The 13,542-nt window shown below is 32.5% G+C and overlaps 2 protein-coding genes across 4 annotated transcripts in view; one reads left to right on the forward strand and one right to left on the reverse strand.

Moving 5' to 3' along the window:
• LOC102676470 overlaps window positions 1–7,156 on the forward strand; it is a 37,204-nt gene extending 30,048 nt beyond the window's left edge. For all 3 annotated transcript variants that reach the window (XM_006616949.2, XM_006616950.2, XM_006616951.2), the window contains exons 2-3: window positions 3,132–3,268; window positions 3,745–7,156. In XM_006616949.2, coding sequence (XP_006617012.1) covers window positions 3,132–3,268; window positions 3,745–6,255 — 2,648 coding nt within the window. In that variant the 3' untranslated portion in view covers window positions 6,256–7,156. The remainder of the gene's footprint in view (window positions 1–3,131; window positions 3,269–3,744) is intronic.
• Window positions 1–13,542, reverse strand: part of LOC102677061 (tyrosine-protein kinase transmembrane receptor Ror-like) — a 282,377-nt gene that overhangs the window by 209,783 nt on the left and 59,052 nt on the right.

The following is a 13,542-nucleotide window of genomic DNA, read 5'->3' on the forward strand; positions in this document are numbered from 1 at the left end:
TCAAAATTTTCGAAAATTTTAAAAATCATTTGTAAAATATTTACCTCTATATTTATCTTTCATAACTTACTTTTTTATAGCTACTATTCTTTGAAATATTAAATATTTTTCAATTTTCTTAATTCTAAAAATACTTATCTTTACTTACCTTGTTTTTTCTTATCTTTTTCACTGTTTTTTGATTAATTGTTTTTTAACAGTTTACTTAATTCTAAAGGAAGAAATATAGATAATTGAAATATAGAAATATACAAGATTAAGGAATATGGATAATAAGAGTATAGGAACACAGGAATATTTAGGATTAAGAAATATAAATAACAGAGATATAGGAATACAGGAATATTTAGGATTAAGGAATATGAATAATAGGAGTATAGAAACACAGGAATATTCAGGATTAAGAAATATGAATAATAATAATATAGAAACACAGGAATATTCAGGATTAAGAATACAAATATAGGAACACAGAAAAATATATACTGACTTTTTTACAACTATTGCTTTTTGCGGTATTAAGTATTTCTCAACAGTTTTCTTAATTCTAGAAATACTTATCTCAACTTATCATTCATTTACTTACCTTATTTTATAGCTACTTTTCTTTGTGGCACTAAAAATTTATTAAATTTATTAAATATTAAAAATATTTACCATTTATACCAATAGATATTTCCCATATTATTATTTCAGTATTTTCTCATTTTGGCACATATTAATTAATTCTTTTTTCAAGTTGATAGAAGGACTTTTAGTAATTTTTGAACTTCTTGGAATCTCTCAAATTTAGAAATGACGTCAAAATCTTAGAAATTTCTAAATGACCAAATTAATGAACACTTATCATATATTTACCGTTGGCATACTTACTTTTTTACTATTTTTTTTAGTGATGCCATTTTTTCCATAGTATATACACAATATATATACAAATTTAGATATTTATTTCTCTCACACTTATTTTCTGTCAGAAATACAAAATTTTTTTGTGCATATTTAATTATTTTAAAATTTTTAAATAATTCAAGAATATATATTCTATTTCTACTATATAAAATATTTTGTTTGCTTTAAATAATATTAATATATAATTATTAAAATAAAATAATATTATTAAATCAATATTATTAACCATATTAAAAAATTTTTTAAATAAAAGTTAAATTTTTGAGATTTGAGAGAAGCATATTCTGTTATTTATTTTTTTATATATACAAATATAAAGGATTTATAAATGTGAATATTGTTTTTTTAAATAGAATTATATTTTGATACATCAATTCATAATTCTTAACATTCTCTATAAAAAAGTACTAAACCGTATATACAAAAAAAACCTGTAGTTTAGAAAATAATTAAATTTAATTAAATATCTTTTAAACTAATGATTTTTTACTATAAATGGCTCTATACATTTTTATAGAAAATGCTAAGATGCATAGATTGATTTATTAAAAAATATATGATAACATTTAAAAAAATAAAATTATGGTTTAAGTTTATGAGTCCTTCAAAAAAATTGAGGGCATCAGACCTGTCGAAACCATTCAACTCTTATTTGAAACATTTTTTAATATTATTAAAAAAAACGAGATATTTAATAAAAAGATTAAGATCGAAATTTCCTGAACGATAATAAAATTTTTATCCAAAAATTTTGTATTAGAAGAATATGATATGTTAAGAGATTAATGGAAAAATTTTTCCAAGAAATGACATTAAATTCTCGGAATCTTTAAAATTCTTGGAAATGATATCAAATTTTGAGAATTTCTAAAATTCTTAGAATTAACATCAAATTCTTGGAAATTTCCAAAATATTCGAACAATAAAACAAAGCCAAAAATTCGATTTTCTATTAAGAGAATATAATTAAAAGGAATTTTTATAGATTTTTATAGAATTTTATAGATTTATCATACATTTACCGTTCTCCTATTTATTTTTTTATCATTCTTCTCATTTTTTTAGAGTTTTAAAACTTTTTTTTTCACAATTTATATAAATTTAAATATTTTTTCCTTGCACATTTATCTTCTACCTTTTTTATACTTCCATTTTTAGTGCGTTTTTTATCATTTTTTTAATTTTTGAAAAATTCAAGCACTGAATTTTTTTTATTTAAAATATCGTGATTGTTTTTAATAACCGATTATGTAATATATCGGGTGTCTGAATAACATTCTCTGCAATATCATGCAAATATTAAAAAATGTTTCGAATAAAAGTTAAATGATTTCGGATTAGAGACATTTGTTTTATCGCGATATTTTCGTTTGTTTTCTGAATGTTGGCCGAATATTCGCCAATTCGATGAGTTCGCTGAAAGTTTATTCGTATCTCTCGGTTAAGTAATTGGAAGATCTCACCCTCGGGTGATTTATAACTCGGTTCCTTAACGCAGTGAAAGACGAAGGTTTAGAGATCAGAGCTCTGACCAATGATCGATCGTATCGATAGGTGGAATAGACCAGTCGATTCGTGACCCAACTGTTTGAGTCGTGATTAATCCTTCAATGATGGAGATCGAGTTGGAAGTTTTTTTTATGAGGAAAAGAAAGAAATTTTATTCTATTTGTTTGTTTCACCGTATAAAATTCTCTGAAATTCTCGATTTCTTTTTTTTTTTTTGCTTGTAATTTCGGTTTAATTAACACATGAGGATAATGATAATTTTTGAAACATATATATTGTTTAACTTTTAATTTTTATAAAGATTCGAATAAAAAACTTTCATTTGTTATGAATTAGTATTCGTATTCTCTTTATCTATCACATGATAAATTTTATGAAACTTGAAATATCTTTTAATTTTAAATCTAATGATTCTTGAACTTAAATAGACTAATACTTTTTTGTAGAAAATATCAATAATAAAAAATCAAATAATAAAAAAAAAACAATAAATGAAAAAACTAGTAATGTGTCACTGGAAATGTGACCTTTCTCTATTCAATCATTTAATTCTATCTGAAAAAAAATTAGGTTAAATCATCTTGAATTACAAAAAAAATATGACAATCTATGAGATATATAAATATTGAAAGATTAAACGATCTTCAGGAAGAAAAACCGAATCGCACGAAATTTATTGTTCTTCAAAATGACGTTTAATTCTTCGGTTCCAGGTCAGAACGACATCAAGAAGCTGCGAAGGGAGAACGAGCAGCTACGTAGAGAGATATGGAGCCTCAGAGACGAGTACGACAAGCTCGAGGAGATACTGAAGAGACAGAAGAGCCGCGGAGAAAGCGAAGAATACGAGGTAAGGGAGGATATCCAAAGTTGGGTGGATTAGCGAAGATGAGTGATCGATGCGTCGATTTTAGGGATTTCGGCCGTTTGATTGATAGCGAAGTTTGTTTTCGAAGTTGAATTATGGTTTGTAAGCTTACTGATGGGATATTAATGTACGAATCTTCGAATTACATCATGAAAATGAATATCGACGCTGATGCGTCAAACATCCCCTTAATCCAATTATCATAATCTTCCAGTTTTCGTGCCTTTCAACTTCAAAAAATATTTATGTTATTAAAAAGACGAATATTAATTTTTGATCGAAAGGAACTAAATAAATATAATAAAATTATTAGGATTAATTAATAGATTATAATATTTGTATATTAATATCGTACGATTAATATGAAAAGAAATGAAAGTAAAAAAATGTAATAGAATTAGAATAAAATTCTAAGAAAAAATTTTTATCAAAAACTAAAAAAATAATATCTATTTCAGGATCGCTCCGACGAGGATGATGATGTGCGATCAGATTACTCTTTCGAGGAAGGGGAGGAATTCAGCGAGAATGGGCAAGAGGATGCGACTAAGGAACCCGAGCAACTAGAAAACGCGGAGAACCAAAAAATTTCCACGGAAAAAATGGCGAGTAGCGCGCTGCACAGGTTGCACGTGGACTTCGACGATCTTTCAGTGGTCGACGAAGAAGAGGAGCCTAAAAGAGACAAGAAAGAGATCTCTTCCGAAGATAATTCGCAATTCAAAGAGGAGAAAAGTTCTCTTTCCATCCTAAAATCGAGGCAACTTCACGAAAACGTCCCCTTCTATCCTGGCGCGTATCAATCATCGACTTGCCTAAGCAGTCCAGCTTACTATACCGAATGTCCCTTCAAATTTCCAAGCACGTTGAATCTGATGATGTCCACGGAACCAGCGTCAATGCTAACTACTCCCTGCTCGCCAATAAACGCAGATCCTATAATCCCGATAGATCCACTGTTGTCTTCTGTGAGCCTGGGTGGCCCAAGCGTGGATCAGATCAACGACCAGATATTGCACGCGCCACCTGCAGGCTGGCAGAGCAACGTTATGATACCTGAAACGCAGGTGGCCACGTTTGGAACAACCGATGATAATTTAACGAGCGTGCAGACGTTTGCGGGGATTCGTCAGGATCAGACGAAGCCTGTTGGGCAGATGATCAGTGGTTTTGCTTTGCCAACCTTCCACAGAAGAAAGATCGATGGTTCGATGATAACGAATAACACGATCAACCCTAATGTAACTGAAAGTACGCGCGAGAATATGGAGAATGTGGTCGAGAATGGATGGAGCACGAATGGAAATTTGAAGGATTCGTTGGATCAAGCCAAGAGGAGGAAGAAGGAGGAGAGTCCTATGTCGGGAAGCGAGAAACCGAAACACTTTTTCGCCCCATTGCCTTCGAAAGTGAAGAAACAGAACGACGAATCTTCGCCCACGATCAGTTACCTTGGGACTGGGAATAGTTCGAGCAGCGACAAGACTGGGTCCACTATAATCCTCAAGAATCAATTGATGAAAGGATCACTTGACGTGTATGTAAACGGAGCAGTTCCATATGAGGACAATTTTCTGAATAATAAAGGTGAACAGAGAACGTTCCTGAGCACGGATAATTTGCTGATCGAGAACGCGAAATCTAGCACCGGTAATCAATTAACAAAGTCGATGTCGTGGCAAGATTTGTCCACCAAGTCGCAGCCTGTCTCTGCCAATCAGACTGAAGGCAAGCAACAGATGACCCGAAGCGACAACACTTTGGACAATATATCAGACTCGAAACCGTACAAATCGTATCTGAACGTAACTTTGAAGCCGCCACGCGCAGAGGAAGTACCTGCTGCTCTTGAGCAGGCGGCCAGCCCCGACACGCCCGAGATCCCAAAGTTACCTACTATAGACTATCGACTTTTCAAGAATCCCTTTCTACGAAGTTTCGAGGCGGCCGCCGGTTATATGAACCAAAACAACATCACCAGACCTCTGTCGGTCCAAGTGAACGACGACAACCTGTGCTACTACCCAACGCCCCACCCTGAAACCTCCACTTTCAAAAAGGGAATGACACTTTTCGGGGACAAGTACAGGCAGACTGATCAAAACCGTCTCCTCATCCCAACCAATCAATTGGTCAACGGAAAACTGATGTCCCCGGTGAGCAAGCATCAGATCCAGGTGACTTCCTTCGAAAGACCCAGCCCCCACACCCTCATAGGCCCGTCGACGCCTTACGAATTCAATGCTGGTCGCAGGTTAAACCCGAACCCATATCTGCACGGGCAAAACATTTACCAGAACGTGTCCTATTTTTCGAGGGGGTGCTCCATGTATCCACAGAGGGAAATGATGTACTACGACAACCTGGCGCTGAAGGTGGCGGCCCAGACTCAGACCTCCATAGACGGCGACTCTCATCACGAGGACGAGCACGCGTTGTCCCATGAGGAGAGCGCGCCCAGCACGCCAAACGGGCAGCGTAGAAGAAGGATGATCAGAAAGGAGAAAGGAAATGTTGGCAAGGAACAGACTTTGTCGCCGACTGCTCAGAAGAGATTGAAGAAACAGGGCAGCATCACCTCGTCGGAGGTGCCCGAATCTCCGGGTAAGATGACCGCTCGAAAGAAGACAAGAAGACTTAGCATCACGACGACGACTACGTCAGAGGGGCAAGAGGACAAGAACGAGAGCAGGTCGTCCTCGTCGGGTCAAGATTCGCCGAAGAAGGAGCAGTTAAGGAGAGTGTCTCTATATTTTAACGCGAAGAAGAGGCCCTCCTTGACCTCGATGAGGACCGTGAGGAGCGGCAGCCTGGACATGGGCAGGGAAAAGGAAGCGCTCAACTCTGAGAGGGAGAGGACTAATTCTGTTAGCAGCAGAGAGATTGGCAACGAAGCTAAGACGAGGAAGGCGAGTACCAGCAGTGGGAACGTGCCTTGGTGCGCCTGTTGGGGCAACGGGTGTATTTAGGGACTTGGTAATTGGTTTTATTGGTGGATCTCCTCAGATCTAATTAAACGTTTTGTTTGCATTGCAGAAGTGGTTTATCAAAGGTCTGGCCCTTGCCTTTCATTTTAATTAGTATGATGCGTGATTTGCTGAATGAACGAGTGAAACTTAAATTGTAATAATCGTCGATATTACGGATTCTTTCCAGAAAAAGAAATTTCTCTCCAGAGAGTTGAAAAAATTCTCTTCTTAAAAGTTTAAAATGTCCTCTTAAATGTTGAATAAAAATTGGAAGGGATGTTTCTGAATTGCAGAGAAATATGTAAAAAATTCTTGGCGAATTATTCAGCAAGAAATCGTTCACGTTTTCAAGGTGAGCCAGATTTGGAAGGATCCACCTTTAAGAGTGGTTTCTCGAGTGGCCAAGAGAAATATCGAACAGAAAGGAAGGGAGGACGAGGAGGAAGCGTATCGACCTTTGGCGTAACTATAAGGTAACTGCTGCAGCCAATGGGAGAAGTCGTAAAACTAGGGCCAGGCGGAACCAGGACACCATAAAACCAGCTACCATTCAAGTGACAGTCGCAAGTCGTGGTAGTTCTTGCCAAGAATACGAAAATACGGTCTCTCGACACTTAAGGTGCAAGTGAATCGAATCAGGGGATTAATATTTAATCAGGCCTCATCGATGATAGGTCTCGATAAAAATTTCATGAAGAAAGTGACTCAGTGGAAAGTGGTGTTGTGGTATTATTATATAACTTTGTATCTTATTATTTCTTGATAATGTGAACAATTTGGATGAAATGAAAGTTCGATCGTTTTATATTTTATATTGGACTAACAATTTGAATTTAAGTTTAAGAATATTAAATTAAGGAATACTACGTCTGTGCATTTAATTATGTTAAGAAGATTCTTATACGAGAGATAAGAAATATATGTAAATGTTAAATGTTAAGTAAAAAAAAAATATATATATATATATATTTATTTATTTATTTTAATATATATATAAATATATATATATTAAATAAGTTAAAATTGAAATGATAAGAAATTATAATTCTATTTATAATTTACTTTTTGAGATATATATTAATTATATATAATGTATTAATTTATTAAAAAAAAATAATCAAAGGTGAAAATTTTAACTAACGTTTTTATAAAATATATTTTTCGAATAAATGAATAAAATTAGATATATTTAAAATTTCATTAGTGACAAATTCAATTGAGTCAAAGCTATGATCGATTGTTTTAAGCCACGTGTACTTAGAAATTTAATCAAATCGTTTTTGTTTATATTCTAATTCGACTCGTAATTTCTTTATCGAAAAAATGAAAAAATAATTATTTAGAAGAATATATCGATATTTTTTAAGTTCGTTTCATAAAATAAATATAATTAACTGATTACTGATTGAAAAAAATTGGAAAAACACTGAAAATGAGAGCAAAAAAAAAACCAACCTTCTCTTTCATTCTCCTCCTCTTTTATACTAATTTCTGGAACATCGATACTTTAAAATACCCATCGATTTGCATTCAATTATTTTCCAATCTGCGATACCTCTTTCTCTCCCTTTAAACAAACCAGCACTGGCTGAGAAATTATCACGAGAAACCAGAATCCCTCGTACTTTCGCCGAGTCATTCATCCCTCTCCATAATTCATCGAATTATTGATTATTCTACGCAACTTATTTGAACAGCCCCATTTATTAATGGTCTCAATGCAAAGGATTTCGAGGGGCGGAAGTTAAAGTTCGCGAGCATCTTCCGTAAACTTCTCCCGTTATTCCACGTCTCTTCTACCACTTCCACTGGCCACCCTTTTCGATGGAGCGGAGAAGAAATTCAAAGAAATCGAGAGAAAGAGATCGACCGGGTAAATTGAATGTACTTACAATTAAACGCTTCCTCCTTTTTTCCTGTCCCCTCTTTCTTTACTATTCCGCGAATGGAAAGTTTTAAGAGAAAAGGAGATGGAGCGAGGAGAGTCGCGGTTGGAGATAATTTCTTTTCGCCCTTTGATTTTTTTGAACAAATGGAATATTCGTGCTCGTTTTTTGCTCGTTAAAACATTCTTACGATTCGAGTTGATATATTTTATATATAATTTATTTTAAAAATAAAATTATTATTTTGCTCGCGAATTTTTAATTAATAATTGATACGAAGAGAAATTAAAAACATGTAAAATAAATATTTCTACTATTTTTTGTTATAGTTTTCAAAATTTCCCTTCATTCCGTTTCAAATTTCATTAAAATTCCATAGATAGATCGTGAGAATCATGTTCATGAAATTTTAAATTTAAAATTATCTTAACGATACCAACAAAATGAAAATCACATAAATCAATAAATAAAAAAGAAAAATTCGATCACGACATAATAAAAATATCGAAATCAAATCAAATTAATCTACTAATATAAATACGAAATCGCTACGATAAAAATATCCAGATATAGGTAACCATCTTTAATTCACCGTTCTTCGTATACGGTACAATACCCTCGAAACAAAGGTTTTTTGTGCGTGGTAACGTGAGAAAAGACACGGTGTGCAAGTTGCAAGGGTGCAGTTGTGTCAACGTAGTGGACGAGGGTGCAGAGAGGGGTGGAGTGGCGCAGACTGGCGCAATTAAAATGCAAATTATCTCTTTTCGCGCGGCCATCTTTCCAGAAGAGGCTGGTGCTCGCAACCCTACGCCGTCACCGATTAACTTGGAACTAATTTACGACGACGGAGGCAACGACGACTCCGTAGTTGGAAAATGGCGTGAGACGTTTTGTCTCGCCGCGGACAGAGTTAATACGGGACTAACGTCATTTGCAAGTGTCAGTCGCGGGTTGTTTCTTCGCTTCGAGCATGATTCTCGCCACTATTCTAAATGATAAAACGTAGAAGGCTTTGTTTTCAAAAGTGGATAGAATCATTTGTCGTACGATGGAAAATTGCTAATGTTCCTTTATGAGAATCGAACAGCATCGAAGTTATCATTGTTAATAAAATTAAAACGAGTTAAATCAGGTAGTGTAAATATACGTATACTGTTAAGGGATCGTTTAATTATTCATGTTGTCCTCGATAAAGGATTTGATGTTACGAGATAATATGTACGCTTTGATCGTGATAGATAAGTGATTTTCGAATAAAGGTATGATGGAAATTGATGAGGTTGTTTTGCATACTATATCGCGTTTAAGAATTTGTTTTTTAGACTTATATTAGCTTTCTTTATAGAAATTTTTTTTGGAGAAGTCTCTAAGGAAAAATAAAATAATGTTGCATTAATTACATCATAATAATTATATAGTTATAATAATATTATAACTATAATAATAATATAATTAATAACTAATATCATCATTCCATATTATTTCTTTAAAATATAATTTTAATAAATTATTATTATTATTAATCTCTCTATTAACCTAATAGAAGAATAAAATAATTGAAGAAACATTTGAAAAATTTCTAAGAAGAAATTCCTCAAAAACGTTTCAAATTCCTTAAATTCACTACCAAGAACGCAGTCCAGAATCTACTAAAATCCAAATATACGTTCTCATGCATCTTCAAAACCTGTTTCCAATGAATTCTCAAAAACTCTTGATAAAAATAAAAAGATAAAAAATAATAAAAAATACAAAATTAAATCGATTTCATGAATCACCTATTTACAAGAGCTCAAACGAAGGAAACAAGGCCTGTTTTCAACTATTAATTACCGTCTCCCTTAAGGATTTATCGTAATTGTGCAACAACCTTCTCAAGAGATACGTTTATCACGTTTGCCTGGAAACAGAGGTAGGTATACTCATCTCTAGTCCCCGATATCGCTTTGATACAACCAAGATTATCGTATGAGAATAGTATGCATTCGAGCCCATGAATTCCAATTAAAAGCCTATCGTAAGTATTTATAGGGAGAAAACGGGACCGATATCTGGCTGTTACAATGGCCATTAAGATAATCAGCTTTAATTACGCACCTCGTAAAGCCTTTATGATTCCGGTCAAGATGGCGTCCAACTTTAAAGGGGAATTTTTACAAAGACGTATAGTTACCTGAAAAGAGAGAAATTGTTAATTTCTTAAAAATTGTAAAAAAGTGAAATTATTGAATACAAATTTCAAACAGTATTATTGTTTTATATATATATTGTTATATATATTTATATAATGTATTTTCTTTATTATTTAAAATTGATGATACAAAATAGAGAATTTGAAAAATTGCGAATAAAGAATATTGAAAAAATATAATACATTTTATTAAATTATTTTACAAAACATATAAGTATATCTAATAAAATAATAATATGTAATAAATTTATTTCTATACTATATTTTCATATATCTTATCATCTTTCATTCTTCTAACAAACATTCTTCGAAAAAATCAAAAAAATGCAAAACGTTAATACATTTTGAAGCATAAAAAGACCTGAGAAGATAAATCTTTAAAAAGCGTCTTTAAAATAGTTAAAAAAATGTTAGAAAACACTACCATAAATTTTTATGATCCAATCAAATTCCACATTCAACCCCCTTTCCAATAAAAATAAACGAAAACCCAAAGAAAAAGAAAGAAATTTCGTTCCAACCTTAAAATCTCGAGCTAAGCACGATTTCCAGCCACGTGAACAGCAGTGTCCAGCGATATAACGGTGAGAGAACGTAATAAAGCTTGCAGTCCGCACGTCGAAATTGGGCGGCACGACGAAAGAGTAATGAAACTGCGGCGAGTGTGTAACACCGGTTATATAGTAGAACGCCAAAACAACGGAGGCACGGATGCATTCTTTGCACAGGGCGGAGAACGCGAAGTGTTTGAAATTTCTTTACCGAGAAAACTTGTACACCCACTTTCATCCGCTTTTTTTATTGGATGCGGAGAACCCTTGCAGGAATATTTTCCTGAAAACTTCCATCCGGTAATTTCGACATTTTTTTTTTTTTCCCTCTATTTCCTCCTTCGCGGAAATTCGCTTCGTGCCGAAGTTTTTCTTTATAATTCCCGACCAAGAGGTTATTGGATATACCGGTCAGGAAAAAAAAAGGAAAATTTTGTCTTAGGCAAGGAAATTCATCTGAACTAAAAATTCTGATTTTAATAAAAATTTGTGAGTAGTGTATATTTTTTTCATTTCTATGACAGTATGGGAGAATACTAAGAATTAATAACAATACTTTTCATTTAACAAGTTTTAAAAAAATTGGAAAAGTCATTAAAACTTTGGGCATTGATTACATTTACTTCGAATGATATTTTGTTAAAACAAAATTTGCTCCATATAACTCATTATACTTTACAAAGTTTCATATATTTTAAACTCTATAAAGAAGAAATAAAAAACTTAAATTTTATAATAGGAGCATTTAATCATAAATTTCAATTATAGATAACTTTGAAATTGCTCTTCTAAAAAATTAAAAGACATTACTTTCCTTTATGATCTATTATATCATTATGTGAAAAGTGGTAATTTCCTCTAAAAATATCTATAGGTATTTAACTGTTAATTTCGATTAATATATAATAGTTTACGTTCTAAATTGCGTCGAAATATTGGTTAACCGCTGATAATTTAATAATTCAGTGTGTTATAATAATTAATGAACTTTCGTACGGATCGTTCTACGCGAATTCTATTAATTCCGAATGTTAGAATTACTAGAAATTTTGATAATATTGAAATATACGTATAAAGTATATACCATATAATATATAGTATAATTAGAGGAAAATTAAAATTATAAATATATAATATATAAATATAACAAATCTTAAAATTAATAATGTTGAAAAAATTCTGATAATAATCTATATTACACAATGAATATCGCAAATGAATATTCTTTCATACTCTTATTCCAATCGCTCGTTCAAAAAATTAAACTACATAAAAATTATACAATCCTTTGATTAATTAAACTTGTAATTGCTTTTGTAATTAACGTAATTAAAAATTCGATTTTCCGTTCAATTTTCATATCTTTTTAACACAATAAATCTACATAAAATTAATCGTATAAAAATTAATTAATCCCGTCATATGTACAATTTCTGCCACGAATTACTTCTCTTTTATAGTAATTAAAAATTCCTCTGAATAAGTAGCCGTGTAACATAACTCAAATAACATCCGCGTATTTTCATTTCTCTGAAATGAAATGATGAACGAGAGGAAAAATTCAAGCTTACTTTGATCGATAATTCAAAGAAGCTTTAAGCGATTAAAAACTTGAACGGATCGAAGAGAGAGAAAGAAAGAAAGAGAGCGAAACATTGCGCGGTACAAATGGTTCATTTACACGAAACATCCAATATCCTGTTATGAGCGCACGTATTGTACACTCAGAGCCGGTTCTGCCGGAACTCCACGTTTTTGCAATCCTTCCTCCGTCGCGCAAATATTTGCGAATTGCACCGGCATGCGAAACGAGCTGCATGTACCGATGGATGAACTCTGAACAAACGATGCATTGTCGACGCACTAAATTGATACCTTTTGATCTCTTTTCACGAGCTAGTACGAGAAATTATGAAAATTATACGAACTGTCCTAGGAGAATCAAAAGATTTCGTAAATTTTTTATTTTACGATTATCGATATTGTAAATGTTTGCGAGAAATAGAGTACTATTTTTAATAAATTTTCTAATTTATGCAAGAGGGTTCCTCTTGTTGATTGTTCCAAAATAATTGCCAAGAATTTGTTTTATTTTATAATCATAATTTTATTATGTTCAATAAAAGAATCTGTATTTCAAATAGTAGATAAAATAACAACCTTATCTTTTATGTTATTTTTTATAAAATACAGTGTCAAAATGAAAATGCATTTTTAGAATTTTTCTCAAAATTTTGAAAATTTAAAATATCGGGTTCTTCAATTATTAAGAATATTATTCCTTAATTTGCATTATTCACACATAATCTACATCTTTACAACACTTATTGCATCTCGGATTTTGAGATTAAAAACGTCGAATAATTTTTTCCACTCGCGAAAATTGCAGACGTATTATACGATTAATCATTAGTAATCATACGATAGTTTCCAAATATTAAAAATCTCACAGTTTATCATCGAAACGCAATTTCCTCGGAGATCTCCGCGCGACACGTTGCAATTCGATCGTCGAAGAGAACGTTTCACCGAGCTTTCGACTTTTATCGCGGATGCTTCTCCCTCAGTTTCAAATTTCCTGGCGATCCAGCCCGCCATCCAACCTCGATGATAAAAAAAAAAAAAGGAAAAGGGTGTTGGGGCTGTTCGAGTAGAA

Source organism: Apis dorsata, unplaced genomic scaffold, assembly GCF_000469605.1.
Source record: "Apis dorsata unplaced genomic scaffold, Apis dorsata 1.3 scaffold_291, whole genome shotgun sequence".
NCBI lineage: Eukaryota > Metazoa > Arthropoda > Insecta > Hymenoptera > Apidae > Apis > Apis dorsata.